The following is a 17312-nucleotide window of genomic DNA, read 5'->3' as shown; positions in this document are numbered from 1 at the left end:
TGGGGAGGCAATAATGAGAAACTGATGGTTCAAATTGATAAATTGCAAACATGTATGAGACACGCAGAAAATAACCACGCTGATAATTTTCGCGTGAGAGTCTAAATAGGTGGAATCTCCTCAATATTGTTATAGGTAACAATTTTCTAGTAGTATACAGGATAGTATACAGGTAGTATACAGGATACTACTAGAAAATTGTTACCTATAACAATATTGAGGAGATTCCACCTATTTAGACTCCCACGGGAAAATTATTAGCGTGGTTATTTTCTGCGTGTCTCACACACATGTTTGCAATTTATCAATTTGAACCATCAGTTTCTGATTATTGCCTCCCCACTGCACCTCTTCTTGCTTGACAAGCATATTTTCAATGTAATTGGTAAGAATAGAATAATTATTAATAAAATATGAATTTTCGTAGGACTCGTAAAATTGCTGCAAGGCACAATTATGAATTGAATTAGGTAACTGGCGTTATTTTATCTTCGTTTCATAAAACAGGTTGACACAGCTGCTTGAACTATGTATTGAACTGTGTATTGATATGTGTATTATCAGCTTACAAAATTGGATTAACAAATGGAAGAAAGCTCTTAACTATCCATTTTCCTGATAAAGTTAGTATAATTGCTCCAAAACTACCCATTTAACGGCTCAACATAATGACATGGCTGTAGAAAAATACATTTAAAAATTGGCCCGTCGATGATTTGAATTAGTCGACTAATTATCGGTTAAAACACCTTAAAATAACCAAGAAAACTCAAATTTCTGTGGCAAGACTCATTTCCAAACTTTGGTACAAATCTAATTAAAAGATAGAATCTATTGAAGACCCTAAACTTACGAAGCGTAACACTCTTTGCCAGCATACCTTTTGTCGAACCGCAAGGGCGCGAAACTTCAAAGCAGTTTCTATTCGAGGATGGTCAGCATATTTTCTTCCAGTCAGCCTTTTGGCCAGACTCTGCTTATTGGCAATGTCACGTTATAAATGGTTTCACCCTAGTCATATTATTAAAGATTAGCAGCCGCCGACAAAATTTCGTTTCGGTGCTACTCCGATAGCGACCATGAAAACTTTTCAGTTCTCCATCTCATAGAAGTCTGTGCCTCAAATCTTAAGTGGAGCTTCAAGTTCATCACATTATTATAGGCTTTTGAAGATAATTTTTAATTATTTTTGCCGGAACATGCTGAGGTAATTAAGCGAAATAGAGTTGAATATACGATATCGTCTGCGAGACAGCGATAACGAGTTAACAATTAGAGAGGGTCAATGTGCAGTATTGTCACTTTTGCACAAACATGGCAGTTTCTTCAAAAAGTACATTCCGCTGCTCAACTCCAGCGGAAAAGTATATTATTATCATCAGTGCCGGAGCGAATCTAAAATGGTTCCGCTTGTTTCAACGAATTCAAAATAACAAAGAAGAAAAATCTGTTTTTGTAACATTTCAATACACTTGTGAACTCAGTTTCAGTACCTACTAGCACTACTTTGCATGGAGTGAACTTGGATGGATATTGCTGCAGAATGTTCTCAGCTTCAGCTACGAAGGATCAAACAAATGGACAAAAAACGTTTGCTCTGCTGCCACATTGATTGCGCCTTGAAAATACCTTCCCGTAACTACAATTTCATCGTTTCTGATGCCGTCGAAGTGTATCCTAGGAAATCGCTATTTAACTACCACCGAAATACCTGCCCGTACCGGTTGGGGATTGCTACTCACTTGATTTTCGTTGCACTTCTTTCACTTCTTTACTCACGGACCGTCCGTCGTGGGACAGTAGGTTGGTTATGGCAGCGAATGCAGCAGTGCTTTCGAAAATTTGCTCAACGGAAATTGATTTTGATATTATAGATAGACTAGACAATTCAATTTCGCCGAAACGCCTGAAGGATAGGAAAACAGATTTCTCCTGGGAAACGAGGAATGTACCGTTGTGGAAAAAATACAGTTTAATAGTATCGTTTACGGTACATGGTTGACATCACCTGTGCCAGAGCATGATGGAGGAGGACGTCTCTTGATGGCTCTCTGTTCTATACACAACTGGAAACAGATAAGAGAAACGAGAAAACGATTGAGTCGGGTCGTTCTTGTGTCCAGAGGTGCTACGGAATGAGATTCAGGATTCGCCCTCGCATGGAATATTCATACAAAAAAAAAACGAAGCCATATGCCCTTCGGATGAATAAATAGATGTGATACTAGCGAAAGAGTATAGGAACACTCGGTATCGATTAGATATTGAAAATTAAATTTGTAAAGGTGGATTAAATTTTTTTAGGAAGAAGTCTTATTATGGCTTCCGTCCGGAAAATTCAAAATCGTAAAAAGAAGCCTTACTCCAAAGTACATGAAAATTTAGATTTTTTAATTTGGTATTTATTTTGTTTTTTACAATTTGCTTTAGGGGCGATTCAAATTCTCCCATCGGGTCTTTGCATTTTAAACACCCTATCGTCTTTTATCTATTTGTGTTATTGTCAGATGTCAAATTTCTTTCGCCCTATCAAATGTTACACCAAAAAAAATAAATTTAATTATATGATTAGTGTGGTTGTTACATTATGATTTATCTACACTGTGTTAGTTTTAGGTAACATCTGTTCAAAACCAAGGTGCGATAGTGCTAAATAACATTTCGAACAATTCTTCCATAGTTTCTTTAATTTACATTAAAAGTTCAACCTTCTTCGGGAAGCTGGTTTTTTTTTTTTTTGAGTGGTTTTAACCCAAAGGGTCATTCACCACAAAAGCTGGTTTTGTCCATACCTTTCCATAGTTATTGACGGTTTATCACAAGTTAAAGAATTGACTAATGTAGACCAACTTTCAATGAAATAGGTTAATAATTTCCTAGCAATCTATTAACCAGTGGTTACAGTCGATGGAAGAAAACTTAGAAACGCACTTTGTACGCGGCATTCAGGATAGCAACTCGATAGTTCTCAGAGTCCAACCCCATGCTTTCAGTCATCTGGTAATCGTTCTATATCTCAAATCTTGACGATCGATTGGTGATAACCAACTTGGCCGTGCCCAGCCCAAATAAAGTCCGTCCGTACCCTATTCAGAGCCAGTACTTCGGCTTCCACTTTTCGATCCCTGCACGATAAGTGGGCAAGACGCAGAAGCAAACCATCCCTGTACGTACGTATCGTTGTTCTCTTTCTACATACCTTCTGCAACGCCACGATGCTGAAGTTCTCCACTCCACTTCTTCAAAAAGCACGCAGGTATATCCAAGAAAATTCAGAGACCGGCACTTCCATCCTACGAGTTTCTAGTTTAAAGTTCATTTTCGCAGCGTAGGTCTTTGCCGATTGTTCCGATCCGAATTATTTGTTATGTCGTTCTTTGCTTAAGTTCTACTGGAATCGGCTTGCAAGGCCGCGACCAGCCACACTGTCTCGTAGGAGGATAAACATACAGTTTTGAGCCCCGATCATTACCAGGACTTGGGCAAAACCCTAAAACTCCCTTCCGAAAAAAAACACTTTCCCTGTAACCACAGACTAACAGACGTAACACTTCGAACAAATTTTCTAACAAAACATCGTTTCATTGACGCCCCTAAAACTTCACTAGCATCACCTGGTGCAGTTTTTGCGCTACGCAGAGTAGAGGTTGCTATAAATTTTGCAATGCTATAAATTTAACTTCAAATTACGTAGTCGTGCTAACGTTGGACTCGGCCCCGTAGATGGGTAACTACTTACCCGAAACCGGTCGGCAAAAAAGGTAATTTTTATACTTTGTAAGAACAAAAAAGTAAAGTGTCCAAAGACATTTAAGAGCTATAAATTTACTTGTATAATATCTGATATCAGCGCCAGCGCAGGTGAGTGGCGTTCTCGCGCAGCGACTGTGGTTTGAGTCTTGGCTTAAGCGAAAATTTGAAATGATCGTTTTTATTGACGATGGAATGAGGCTTCAGTGTTACGTCTGTTAGTCTGTGCTGTAACCCTGTTGTATCCACGTTCTCCACTGGCCGTTATTATAAAATAATTAGTCATCAAAACGGTAAATGCCAATTGGTTGGGGGGCTCCGTAGCCGCAAGGTTACCGAGTCTGCTTTGACAAGCGAGTGGTCATGGGTTCGCATCTTAGTAGAATCAAGTCATTCGATGTCAAGTGACTTTAGCATGGGTTTATTCTCAGGCCACCCCCCCTCGTTTACCCTTCTTTCATGCTGAATTCTAAATTTTCCCACTGAAGCCTCTTGACAGCACAAAAGTCCCTCTAGTTAAGTGTACTGGTCAGAGGAACGAATGAGTCCTCGCCAGGGACGGCTATAATATAGGATAGTACTGGCAGTGAGGAATAGGTGGGTAAGGTAGATCAAGCTTTGAAGAAAGGGTAAATCCCAATACACACAAGCACGCATAAAATTTAATAAGCATATCGCTCATTCAATAGCGACTATAGCATAAAGAAATGCAGTGCAGGTTATACAGCAAACACCTGGGCGATATCACAATAGATCAACTATACTGGTCGCAGTGATGAGTCCAAACAGGAAAAAAAATACCAATGGGTTTGTATTGGCATCTTAACCCACTGAGCTAAATTTTAAGAAAATCGTTGGATAAATGTTTGCTCTACGCCCTTTCGATATTTTAAAAAGCAGATTGCTGAAAAAAGCAAAGTCTGGGTGCTAATTCCGTTATCGAAATTTGACCTTCTGTTTTTATACGACAGACTTCGCAACCAGCTGTTAGAAGCAGATTGCACACATTATAAATTGAATAAAAATCTTTGAATAAAATTGAATTGAATAAAAACAAGTATTCCGGGCTAATGACACGTACAAGTTCTATGAGAAGGTGAACCAGTCTCGTAAGGGATACACACCGAAGCCAAATATGTGTAGGGACAAGGAGGGATACCTGAACACAAACGAGTATCAGGCAGTGTCAGACGGGCTTTATGGGGACCCGTGCCCGTGTTGGTATTACAACGTGGTTTCCTGACAAACTAACACGGCTGATCAACCCTTTCCTGGGGCGAGTGATAGGCTACGTGCGTGTTTTGGGGGCACTCTCGAGCCTTCCGAATCGCACAGAGTGTCGCGGCAAAGAGATGCACTGTGCTGTATATTATTTAACATCGCCATTGAAGGTGTGATCCGACGAGCGGGCATCGTAACGAGAGGAACGATCATCGGCAAAAGTAGCCAACTCGTTGCCTTCGCAGATGACCTTTACATCATTATTAGAAACCTTGGGACAGCGGAGGCAACCTATGGCGGACTAAAAACGGAGATTACGAAGAATGGGTTACAGAATGGGTTTGGAATCTCTGCCAATTCATGATCTTTTTAAAGGTGTTATTTAAGATTGTTGTTTAATTTATGGGTATGAGCAATCTGCACTTTAAAATTTTAGGTACCTATATATCAGCAAAAACTTGCGAGTTATATTTCCAAATAATTCCGAATTCCAATTTGAACAAAATTTTAGTACCTATGAAGTTTCAAATATATGTAGGTTTCTGCTTAATATATCCAACTTGGATTACCAAATTTTAATTAGATAACTTTTTCGTGTTGAGAGTTTAGTAGATTTTAGACGTGATGAATAGATTTTAATCTATTTATATCTGAGTACCGGACGGACCAATAAAGTATGTACGACAATTATAGCGAACCAATGTAATCTGAAAATCAAACCTGAGCACTGAGCGTCACTTTTATTTGCTAACAAACAAATAGAGCAACCATCAATACAATGTCCTTTGGATAGTTATTCAGTTAATTTTACATTCCGGAATATTTTCATATTATCACAGTTGAACGAAATTTCCCGCAATTTAAATTCAGATAGAGTAAATAGTTGCAGCTGTCAGGAAACTTTACCTCTGGCAAAATTTATTTTCGACCTGGTCATCTGCAACTGCAGCTGCAGCTCCGGTGCAGTGTACGTGAAGTAAATAAGTCTACGGGGACACGTACCGGGTGCGCACAGACAAACAGATGTTACATTGTAACAAACTGCCAATAAACGCATTATTTGTGACTCATCGTCCGTTTGAAATAGTGCCAGTGAATTTATGTTATGCTTGCACGATTGAAATTCTAGTGCCACCGTTTGATTATTACGCTGCTCAATTTTACAGAATTGCTATTGCTACGCAGATTCACAATCTATAGATATACGGCACGTGGCAGGCAGGTCACACTTCAGAAATCATTATCCAAGAATTGGTGGGATTATTTATAGGTTAATATTAGCCAGAATCCCCTAGAGCGTACACACTCGGATTTTGAGTGAAAACAGACGCATGGATATTCTCTAACAATTTGTACTTTCAAACCACTCGCTTTTGACATGCTTCTAACGATTTTATGCTTGATAATTTACTATTTGCATTTATTTGTATGCCAGAAGGGCATTGGATTAAAAGACCACTGCGACAGTCTTAATGATCGTCTTTTGTGGCAGCCCCCGATAAGAGTTTGCATACTCCAAGAAAATTCTTGGTAATTTCACTTAAGTAAATCCGATTTCAATAATTGCAAGGTGAAAATATTTAAGAAAGTAAGTGAACTTCAGTAACATTTACAAAAGAAACGACCATGGCGACATTTGCATTACGTTTCAGAAACTTACTGAGAAAAGCTTGTATTATTTTTTTGTGTTTAGAAGATTTTCTCAACAAAAACTTTTTTCATGTCAACGTAAGAACCGATAACTCAGGAAGATTTTCTCACACTTGCGTTATGAAAAAAAGGTTATTAAGCGAAAGGATAGTAGCGGTAGGAAACTCGTTCCGTAGACCCGCGTAGCACCAGGATGATAGTTAACCAATTTAAGCGCAATCGAACATTTCAATTCATTAAATGGGTAAAAAGACAATACGCAAAAACAATGACGTGTTCGGGACTACCCGGGTTCAAAATTGTGAAAGGCACCAAAACGGAATGACAAACAGAATACGGTTGCTAACGCACGCGCAATAAAGTTGTACAGGAAGTGGTTCACAAAGCCGTTCGGCACTGTGATGAATCTGTGGACAACACTTGTCTAAATAAATTTACATTGGAAAGATCTTAATTGGAACAGTTTTCTTTTTATTTAATTTTAGGTTTCGTATTCTACTAAGACGCTCCAGATATTCCAATATAGTTTAGTCAATCGTGCCAGTTTATCCGGAAATCCGTATTCGTACATGATCTGCTATACCAGCTCTTTTTTTTACATTTTTATGCAGGTTTGAGAAAACCTTCCAAAGACAACACCTCCACGATGTCGTGTAGGATTTGCAAGGTGCAAACTTGTGCCTACCTACTAAAAACTCTCCTGCTCCCCGATTCTTGAACCCTACCCGGAACTACCGTTAGGTTTTACTTCAGGAGGGAGGACGTACATAAGCACTCCATCGTACCCGCTGTTGGTGTAGGTTCAAACCACACCATTTGTCACGTCATACCGCCGCACCCCTCACCTTATCTGACGACCCTTTAACTATGTCAGGCCCTGTCGTTGCAAACGTTTTAGCCGTTGCAACTTCGTCATCATGTCCGTCACCGCACTATCAACGGCGCAACACGTGCGCGCATCCCTTCACGATGTTGTCGGCGTTGGTGTCTACTCCAACAACCGCAAGCATGTTACGCCGAGTGGTCTCGAAGCGCGGAAAGTGAAACCGGCTACCGTACAAACGGGGCAATAGGGCGACACTACCCGCCCACGCACATGTAGTTACTTTTTAAAGCATCCACGACCTGATAAAAATAGAGTGAGATAAAAGTTTACCTCATCGTGTCTTCTACCAATCCAGCACGAGATTCGTCCGAGATCAGCCTATGGGTTCACCTGCCGTGTTCAGCATGGCCGTCTTCCACTGCGTAATTAAGTCCAGCTTAACTCTGTCCCGAGCGGCTCTGACGTTCCTCTGCCTGTGATACTCGATATCCTCACCGAGAAGTATGCATATGGGAATCATGGCTGTAATGACCCCGTTCACATCCAGCAATATGGTACGGTATCATCACGCTTACTACCCAAAGCCCGGGCCCATGCCGGTACGCCATACCTCAGCACCGACATTGCTACGCTGGCCATCAAGCGTCTCTTACTACTGATATGTCCATAACTGTTCGGCATAATTTTGCAGTACAGCGCAGTAACCGCTGTTGCCACTTTATCACAATCATAATCCACATGGCTGGTGAAGTTCAGCCTATTATCTGCCATTACAACCAGATACTTCACGCTACGCTTGAAGACAATAACTTCCCCCCCAACGATTATTTTGGCATCTAGGGCCGCCTTTCGCTTCCGTCTTATGGTGTACCAATCGTAGATTGACGCTAGCTATCCATCCCTCTATTATGCTTATGGTGTCCGATGCCAGCATTTCCACCTCTTGTAGACACTTCTAAAACTATCCTATGCAGCGCTAGCGCGATTGCATTCCAACTTGCGCTGGTTAAGGCGTTTTTGACATCGATCGTGACTATAGTACAATACTTGTCACCCCGCCACATCGGTATCATAGGCTTCTCGGCCCTCTCTATAACGAACTTGATGGCATCGACAGTTGACATCCCTTTAGGCGACATCCATTTAGTACGTCACGCAAATTTTGACCAAAATCCAACCCCCTCCCACCCTTGTCACATTTCGTCACACATTCGTGACCCCCCCCCCCCCCCTGAGAAAGTACGTCACGTCACGGCTACCCCCCCCCCCATCCCCATTCACAACAACAAAATTAAATAATCGTTCCAACCTTTTTATTTAAAGTTGTTGTAAGAACAACAAGTGATAGTGTCCAGTATATACATCACATTATTAGTTCAATAGTTCTTACGTTGCACGAAGATACGAAAGTGAAAGTATCAAATGAATTTCAGCAAATAGAAAAAGAAAAATTTTCGAGCTTATAAGTCGGATTTTGATCGCTGATGTGTCGTCGATTAATGTTTCGCGCACATCCACGCCCTTTACATCCATCCACTCTAATTCGTCTGACCTAGTTGAAAGAATCAGGACTTCCTGCTGACGTCTTGCAGCAACACGCCTTGGAAGAACTTTTCTGACGGATTTTGTCACTTTGTGTATTCATTCAATCGTGCAATCATTCAACACTACCTTAGATGCGAAATTTAATCCGCAAGTGGCATAAACTCTATCCCTCAGAGAGCTTTTGAGTGAGAGGCAGTATAAATTATACCGAAAAACCTAAAAAGCAGCCGTGGAACTTCGGTATGAGTTTTTGTTCATCGACTGAGTTCAGCACGAATATCAAGGGAAAACATTGCCATGGGTCTCTGGTAGCATCCCGTAACACTTCAAGAGTTTGTGTGACTGCTATTTGCGGTTGCAAAAATCTTTTAGGCAGGACGGTACTTAAGCAGCTCTTCAACGGTGTACTGCACATTCTGTAAAGCCTTAATGGAGAGTTCATACTACATAGAATAAATGAGTCCTGTTCACACATATATTTTAAAAAAAAGTTTTCATTCAAAAAATTTAACTATTTGTTTTAAAATCCATCAGTACGTTGATTTTATAGAAGCCTTCAATAGTTGTATCTTGAAATGAAGGCTAAATATAATTTCCCGAATAAATTTTCTATTTGATTTTCATACCCCCCCCTCCCCCCTTCGTCACAAATCATCACGATTAGGTCAACCCCCCGTCCCCCCTATAAGCGTGACGTACTTTATGGATGCCCCTTTACGAAATTCAAACTGTGTCCCCACCAGCCCGGAATCACTTTCCACATCGGGCGTTAGCCTGTTTAGGATTACTCGCTCTACTAACTTGCCTAACGTGTCAAGTAGGCAAATCGGCCTATACGATGAGGGATCCCCTGGTAGTTTTCCCGCCTTCGGTAGCAGTACTAATCTCTGAAATTTTCATTTGTCTAGAAATTCGCATACATATAGGCAATTCTGAAGCGTCTCTCCAAACATATCAGGGAATCCTTGTATCGCCGCTTTTAGTGCCTCATTCGGAATCCCATCAGGACCAGATGCTTTCTTCGTTTTTAGACCTCTGGTAATCGCAATGAGCTCCTCGTTCGTGACCGGAACGAGGATGTCATTCGATTGACCGTACGTGGTCGAAGGCCAACTCACTGGATCGTGTTGTGGGAAAAACCACGATGACCTTCAGCATATGTTGGCAGGTTTCTGGTGGACTAGATACACCCGTCATCTTTTTCATCGCCACCTGGTAAGCATCACCCTAGGGGTTTGAATCCACATCACGACAAAGCTCCTGAAAACAGGATTTTTTGCTATGCATCTTTGTTGAGCGCCAACCTGGTCGCCTTGGTTCGGCCCCTCTGCAATAGCCTTCTTGCTCTATGTCATCTGTAACGAAGGAGACCGATGGTCTCGTTCCATCAGTATACCAAACGACGACCGTTGCCATAGCAGGTCTAGATCGACTGTATTTATGATGCCCAGATACTTTATATTCTAGTTTCTTGTACAAGATCTGTTGTATGGTGCTCTTTGTGTCCTTTCCGATGGCCAACCATCAATTCAGAAGTGTTTGACATGAGTCTTCATCGGACAATGTCACTAATTCTTCATTTTCGAAGTACCGTCATCCGGGGATACTTGCAACCCCGGTTTACTAGCAACACTTCTGCGCATCGCACTTTTGACAACCCTAACGCATTTGTTTGTTAATATAACCATTTGTAGCCAATGGCGTTTTAAAGAAGGGACGTTTACCTATTGTTTAGTTAAGTTTAATTCATTATATCATGGATTTGCTTGTTTTATACGATTGGAAAGCAATTTCACTTTCAGTGTAGGAAAAATGGATTTCGCAAAGTTGCGTCAGTTCATTGACATGAAATTATTTTTTATCGTTTGGTTCCTGTACACAATTTTTTAACTTAGAGAAGTAACGATGAATTCGTGTTGTTACTTCCAATATGGCACGACTTGCAGCACTTGTAAAATAGATAATTATCGTAGTAGATAGTATTTATAAAGTAAGTTTGCATCTGTACGATATTATTTTGTTTACTGGCATCTCCAGAAAAATTAAAATTGTGAAAAATTCCACGTGCCTTGAAACAGCAATTTGAAGTTCGCCGACATGCTACATTTTCACCGAATATCTTTAAAAAAGCGATAGACAAAATTGGGAAACAAAACATGCCTTTAGTATCTTTTGTTTTACTAGAAATATACTCAAAATACCTAAAAATACTTATTCGCAGTTTGAAATCATAAGAAACGCAAAATCAGTAAAGTGTTGCAGTACCCCCGTTTACTGGGTAACTTGCAACACCCCTGTTTTCGGTTCATTCTACAGGTCCATTTAGTTGATAATTTTTCTCATAATCATAAATCAAAAGTACTGACCACTATAAAAGTTTTGGCTACTTACGCTTGGACCTAAACTGTACACTTCGAAAGTTATACCAAGTCAGATTTCAAAAGTGTTGCAAGTATCCCCGGATGACGGTATTTTAGCTGTTTGGGACCTTTTATATTTTTGAACCGCAAAAGCTATTTTTAGCATGTTTACTCAGCAAGTGAAGTTAAAAAACTATCTATGATAGTCTTCCATCAGATCTGTAGCGTTGCGTAATATTAAGAGTAATTGATTTACAGGATTGATTTTGGCAAAATCATTAGATTACATAGTAATAACTAATTCTACAAATTCCCCACTTTTTTAAATTCTACTTGGCTGAAGTGCAATAATCAAAAACGCAAAATCGAAGTCTATTATCAAGTGCAAATATTTTTGAGTTAAGCCAATTTTGAACGTATTTTTTGTATTTTAACTGGATATATTCAATAATCAGAGTACTAATATCTAAGTATCTTGCTTCTCGCTGAAAGGCTCCCATCAGTTAGAGAAAGTCTGAATATAGATTCTTAAAGAACAACGTCACTCTACGCAGATTCAATCGTCAATAAAGTGACACCTGACGGCGAGTGTGTCTACTAACCTACCACAGTCTTCGTAAACCGTTCCAGTAAAACATGCGTTTATCTCTAGCATCTGTTACCAACATTTACAATGTGTGGCTGTGATAGTCTAGTAAACCCACTTGCCAGTAGATAGAGCTGACGACATGCTTTTTGCTCATATATAAGGAAACCGAAGACTGGTATATTAAATTTCTTTAATAATCTAAGGCTTGATTCATATTTCATCCATTTAGAGCCAATTGCGTTTTAAAAATAAAGATATAACTTTTTTGGCCATTTTACCATTCGCGATGATCTGTCACAACAATCGTTTTGTACAGTTTTTTTATAAACTCTTCATGTAAATGTAATCAACATATTTTCTCTTTCCATTTCCAAGCATAAGGTCGAAGATAAATATGTTTACGTCAGTTGTGAATCGATAGTTTCGATTTTACCAAGTGTGTGTGTGTGATATTCATTTAGACTTGGATGATTTGTTTTTAATTTTAAGTTGCACCAGTATTAAATGTACAATATATTAGTTATCTGTATTATACGTTTCTTTTGTATATTCATATATTCTCTTTATTTCTGTTCAAACTTTTTTTTCGTTTCCGTTCTTGTACATTTCGACTCAAATATGTAAATAACGTGCAGTCAACAGCAGCGGCCAACACTTTCAACACACAAAACAATCAACTGTATTTAGGTGAACACACGAATTGCACTGGCAGTAATGCAGATCTGGTGCTGGGTGCACTGAGGCATCAGCGTGACTTGTTTAGTGGTTCTCTGGGAATACCTGATGTCACAACACGTGTGGGCAGTGTAATACATGCATTCGAATCGATGGCCCGGGAAAGACAAACACTTGAAAGAAATGGCGGCGAAAAGCCATACGACAGCTCGATGGGTCCGCGGTATCGATCCCATCGAGCTAATATAAAAAGGGTCAATGATAATCGGCATAGAATCATATTGCCCACTCCCAAGATATCCCCTTCCTTAAATGATTCCTCCAACATTGTACAGCAGCCCTATCCCAGATCAAACTCCTTCAGTAACATTATCCACAGCGACGGCAGCAGTAGTAACAAACAGAATAATGGAAGCAGTAGTCGTAATCTGCATACCAATAACAATAATTTAGAACAGTATTTTCTTCATACAAATAACCATAATAATCATAAGCAGACGATACCGAAAACGACTTTCCAGTCGAACGCTGGCCCTGGAATCCATTATAATCTGGCTAACGATAATGAATCAAGTAATTTCGATTCGTTGAATCTGGACGATGATTACCGTAAAAGCTCTTTTGGCAAACAATCAAAACTCCAACCAACCACAGCTTCGCTTGGAACGTTCAGTCGTAATCAACATTTAAATGATGCAACCGCTACTAGTATGACCAACAGCAGCACTACTAACTTCCACAGTTCCCCCCAAGTGGTAGCAGCTGGAGGCAGCCACAGTAGAAACAATCCGAATGTATTTTTTACCACGACGCCAGTACCACCACAATCGCCACCACCGCTGCCGTTGTTATCATCGATGCAGATACCGGAAAAGGATACACCGTCGTTGGCGACGCCCAGTACCGGTGGGATGGGGAAAGTGACAACGACGTCGCCACAAGCGCCAACTTCAACGATGCGCTATTACAACCACGATAACAACAACAATAATAATAATAGCAGCACTCTTCGTACCACCACTAATGCTGGCCTAGGTGGTAATCGTGACGGAACCGACGACAACTACGGTGCCGATAATAACACCAGCAATGACAAATTCCTTCGCGGTACCACTGTCAGTCAATCATTCATCAAGAACGTGAAGAACATGCGGAGAAAGTCTTCTTCGTACGATCTACAAAACGCCAACGTAACCGGACTAACGAAGGGAGGAATGGCAAATTCCTCCTCCACTGGTTACAAGCAGCGAGGAGGAGCATTGGTGACGACAGCTGCTAGACACCTTTACAGACGAACGCCGAAAGGTCCTGGCTCTGATAATGACACTGATGAATTAACCACCGACAACTTGGGAATGCAACGGGAAAATTCTGGCGTCGCCAGCAACCGTTCCTCAGGTAAGCGGAAAATGTTTCAACCAAAAACATTAGATAGAGCGGAAATTTGACGATTAAGCAAAACCAAGTCATTAGTGTAGAACGTACGAAAGTAAAAATTTATTCAATAAAATACTCGAATTACTTAAATTATATCCATGTCGTTCGTTCTTGTATTTTAACTTGTACAAAGTATTTTGAAAGGCACGAGTGAAAACTCTACTGATAATTTCCTTTTAGATTAACGAAATCCATGTGTCATAAAGCGAACCAAAAACACGAAGAATAAAATGTAAATTTACTTCTCCAGTTGCGTAAGAAAGATACATGAAAGCAATCAAATCCTTTCGCTTGCCCTGTTTTTCAAGCGGGCTCGCAAGATTTGTTAAGTACTTTGATTTTTTTTACTTAATTTTACAACCTAGAGAATTCTACAGCGTTTTTAATATATCTAATTAAATCTCCATGATTCAACAAGTAGTCTCCCTCGTCAAATAAACACTAGGGGTGTAAAATCAAACACACATGTACTTCCAAGCTGTCATCAAAAAGACTATTATATATACAAATATTAAACAAAATCTGTTTTATGTTGAATCGTTTTTGCCAAATGTATAAAATCTAATGTTAAAGAATTAAGACATATTTTAAATCGTCTGGATCAAGAAGTGAAAAAGCAGATTGCAGGTGAAAAATGACAGATAACTATTTTATTGAAAGCATAAATTGTTATCGCCAAATGCATGTACAATTATAATGTTACTTTGACAAGAAAGCGAATGTAATATACACATAATTAGTTTAGTCTAAAAAATAAACAAAATCAAAATAGAGTAAAACAATCAAACTCGTCAAATACACGGAATACTTTAACAATTTGTCATTTTATTAACAGAAAGAAACTATAACATTAGGTAAGTACTGTTTTTTTACTAAAAAAAAATTTGTAAAATATCACAAATTAGACTAAGTTTTACAAATATAGATGATAACAAGAAGTAGCTTATTACTGCCAATCATGAAAGCAGAGATGATTATTTCGCATGATTTTATTTCATTGCAAATTCCAATCACGATGTTCAATGCTCGCATACATATTTTGTAAATACTCGTCGGGTTGACAAAAAAGTATGGGGAAAGCAAAAGTATAATATTTTTAATACAGTGGATTTGCATGTCTTGATGAAGGATTTTGCATATTTACAACAGCACCTGTTTGTTTTCCGATTTCATCGTTATTTGACATCACATGTAGGAGCTTGAACACACATAGAATATAACATGCCCTGAATACAAATATGGGCATAATTCCGCTTTGGTTAGCGATTAGTGCCTTTGCTAATTTTAAAATGTGTGAGCGTTTTTATTACCTTTCGCTAAGTTGAAACCGTAATAAATCGCTAATCGGTAATTTAAAAAAAATCGTCATTGTGATGGGTTATGCAAGGTCAATAAATCGTTACTTCTACTTCGTGGCCCAAAGCCATCCACGTTTGAAGATGGTGCAACTATTTCTTCTGTTTCGTCGAATGAATCATTTGGCTTTACATGTCCAGAAGCTAGCCGTTCGTAAGACAAAGCTGTTATCGATATCGCTAATGGATACTTGCAATGCGAAAATCCCAGAAGACATTCCACTGCTGAAAAAGCAGACGGATTGGAACGCCATGAACTTCATCTCATTCAACACAGGCGTCAATAAAAAAATCCAAAGCAAAGTGCTAGATCTGGATACATCTAGTTCCGAGGTACAGATCTTACCTATTACCCCGAAAATTATGCTAAGTCCAGCGAGGATGTTGTGGAGATGTCATGTAGTTTTTGCATTCGTTGATCTACGTTTACTCTACTCCTATAGATAGTAGAGTAAACATACTTCTCCAGTCCCCATTTCCCTGCCAAGCTCATCACGACTGGTGACACTTTTTCCCCCATATCGAAGAGTGTCTGACATGTAGAACAAAAGATGTTTTCGTTATTTTTGCATTTCTTTTCGGTGCTTGTGTACTAGTAACATGTCGCAAGACTGGTTGCAGGATAAAATGGTAAAAGTCTTCAAATTTTTATCACCAACCAGTACATTTAACGTCCCTGGCGAGCTGTGCTATCTCTTCACCGTGGGTCCTATTCTCACAGTCACCTCACTCACCTCAATTCTCTCACGCGCCCAATTCTGACAGTCACCCTCACCTCACCTTACAGCCCCCATTTGATATGTACGGTCACCCAGGTGAGCGGAGTCACCTAGGTGACTCTCAGAATCGCAAATTGTGCTCTCAGCTAAAAAAATTAGGTGAGGTGACGGTGAGAATAGGGCCCCCGCTTCTCTACCGGACACATGGACGCAAGTATAGGGTCCTATTTTGTAAGTCACGTCGAACAACTCGACTCGACTCAATCACTGTGGAGTGTCGAATGCGAAGAGAACGGGCAGCATAACAGCTCAAGGAACCACCAAAATAAAATAAGCTCACTCGTCATTTGCTGATGGTTGAGTCACTAACTTTTTGGCGGTCGACTCAGTCAGGTTACGCGAAAAAATCGTGTCGCATCCGCATGTGAGCAATTCCAGCTCAGCTAGCAAAACGATTTGACTCGACTATTTTTGATTGAAATGAAAATTTCCTAACGTGTTGGATACCACGCAAGAACTCATTTTCCACTAAACATGGTCAAGAGTAACTTTTCAAAAGGACGTGTTTAAAAAAAAGATTACTTTTTTCAAAACATCATATCTGGAAAGCTAATTATTTGATCAATAAGGCGTCAAAGGAAAAGTTGTAGGAAATTAAGTGTATTTTTAGAAAAATATTACACTGAAAGTAAAAACTTTTCAAAATCATGATAAAATTTATAAAATGTCAATTATCTTAAAACCATCCCCTCCGATTTGCATAATTTTCAAGATATCTTAAATTATGTCCCAAAATCTGGTGAAGAGCTATCGATGGACACGACTTCGGATTTTTTTTAAATTTTTGAAATTTGAAGTTTTTTAAAAAAAATCCAAATTTTCCAGTTTTTGGTAAAACTCAAACAAAATCAATTTCTACGCATCATTTTGAACAAATTATGTCAAATGGACTTTTTCTTAGGCCCAGCCGGTCTCAAGTTAATGCAAAGTTAATATCTAAAACGAAAAAACCATGATAAAAATCATAAAATTTCAATTATCTCAAAATCTTCCTTCAAAATCCTCCGATTTGCCTAACTTTTTTTTTAAAGATAGCTTAAATTATGCTGGGGTCAGTCCCGGTGTAGTGGTTAGCATTCACGCCTCCCACGCCGAGGACCCGGGTACAAATCCCAACCCCGCAGA

At 39.4% G+C, this 17312-nt stretch overlaps 1 protein-coding gene across 1 annotated transcript in view; it reads left to right on the top strand.

The window, feature by feature from the left end:
* The window catches only part of LOC128739195 (uncharacterized), a 266006-nt gene extending 251942 nt beyond the window's left edge, over nt 1-14064 (top strand). Inside the window, exon 13 of the mRNA XM_053834631.1 lies at nt 12577-14064. Within this exon, the coding sequence (XP_053690606.1) occupies nt 12577-14064 (1488 nt within the window). The remainder of the gene's footprint in view (nt 1-12576) is intronic.
* The last annotated feature ends 3248 nt before the right edge of the window (nt 14065-17312 follow it).

The sequence above is a fragment of the Sabethes cyaneus genome, chromosome 3, assembly GCF_943734655.1.
Source record: "Sabethes cyaneus chromosome 3, idSabCyanKW18_F2, whole genome shotgun sequence".
Taxonomy (NCBI): domain Eukaryota; kingdom Metazoa; phylum Arthropoda; class Insecta; order Diptera; family Culicidae; genus Sabethes; species Sabethes cyaneus.
The sequence above is the reverse complement of the archived record's forward strand: the minus strand, read 5'-3'. Positions and strand labels throughout refer to the sequence as shown.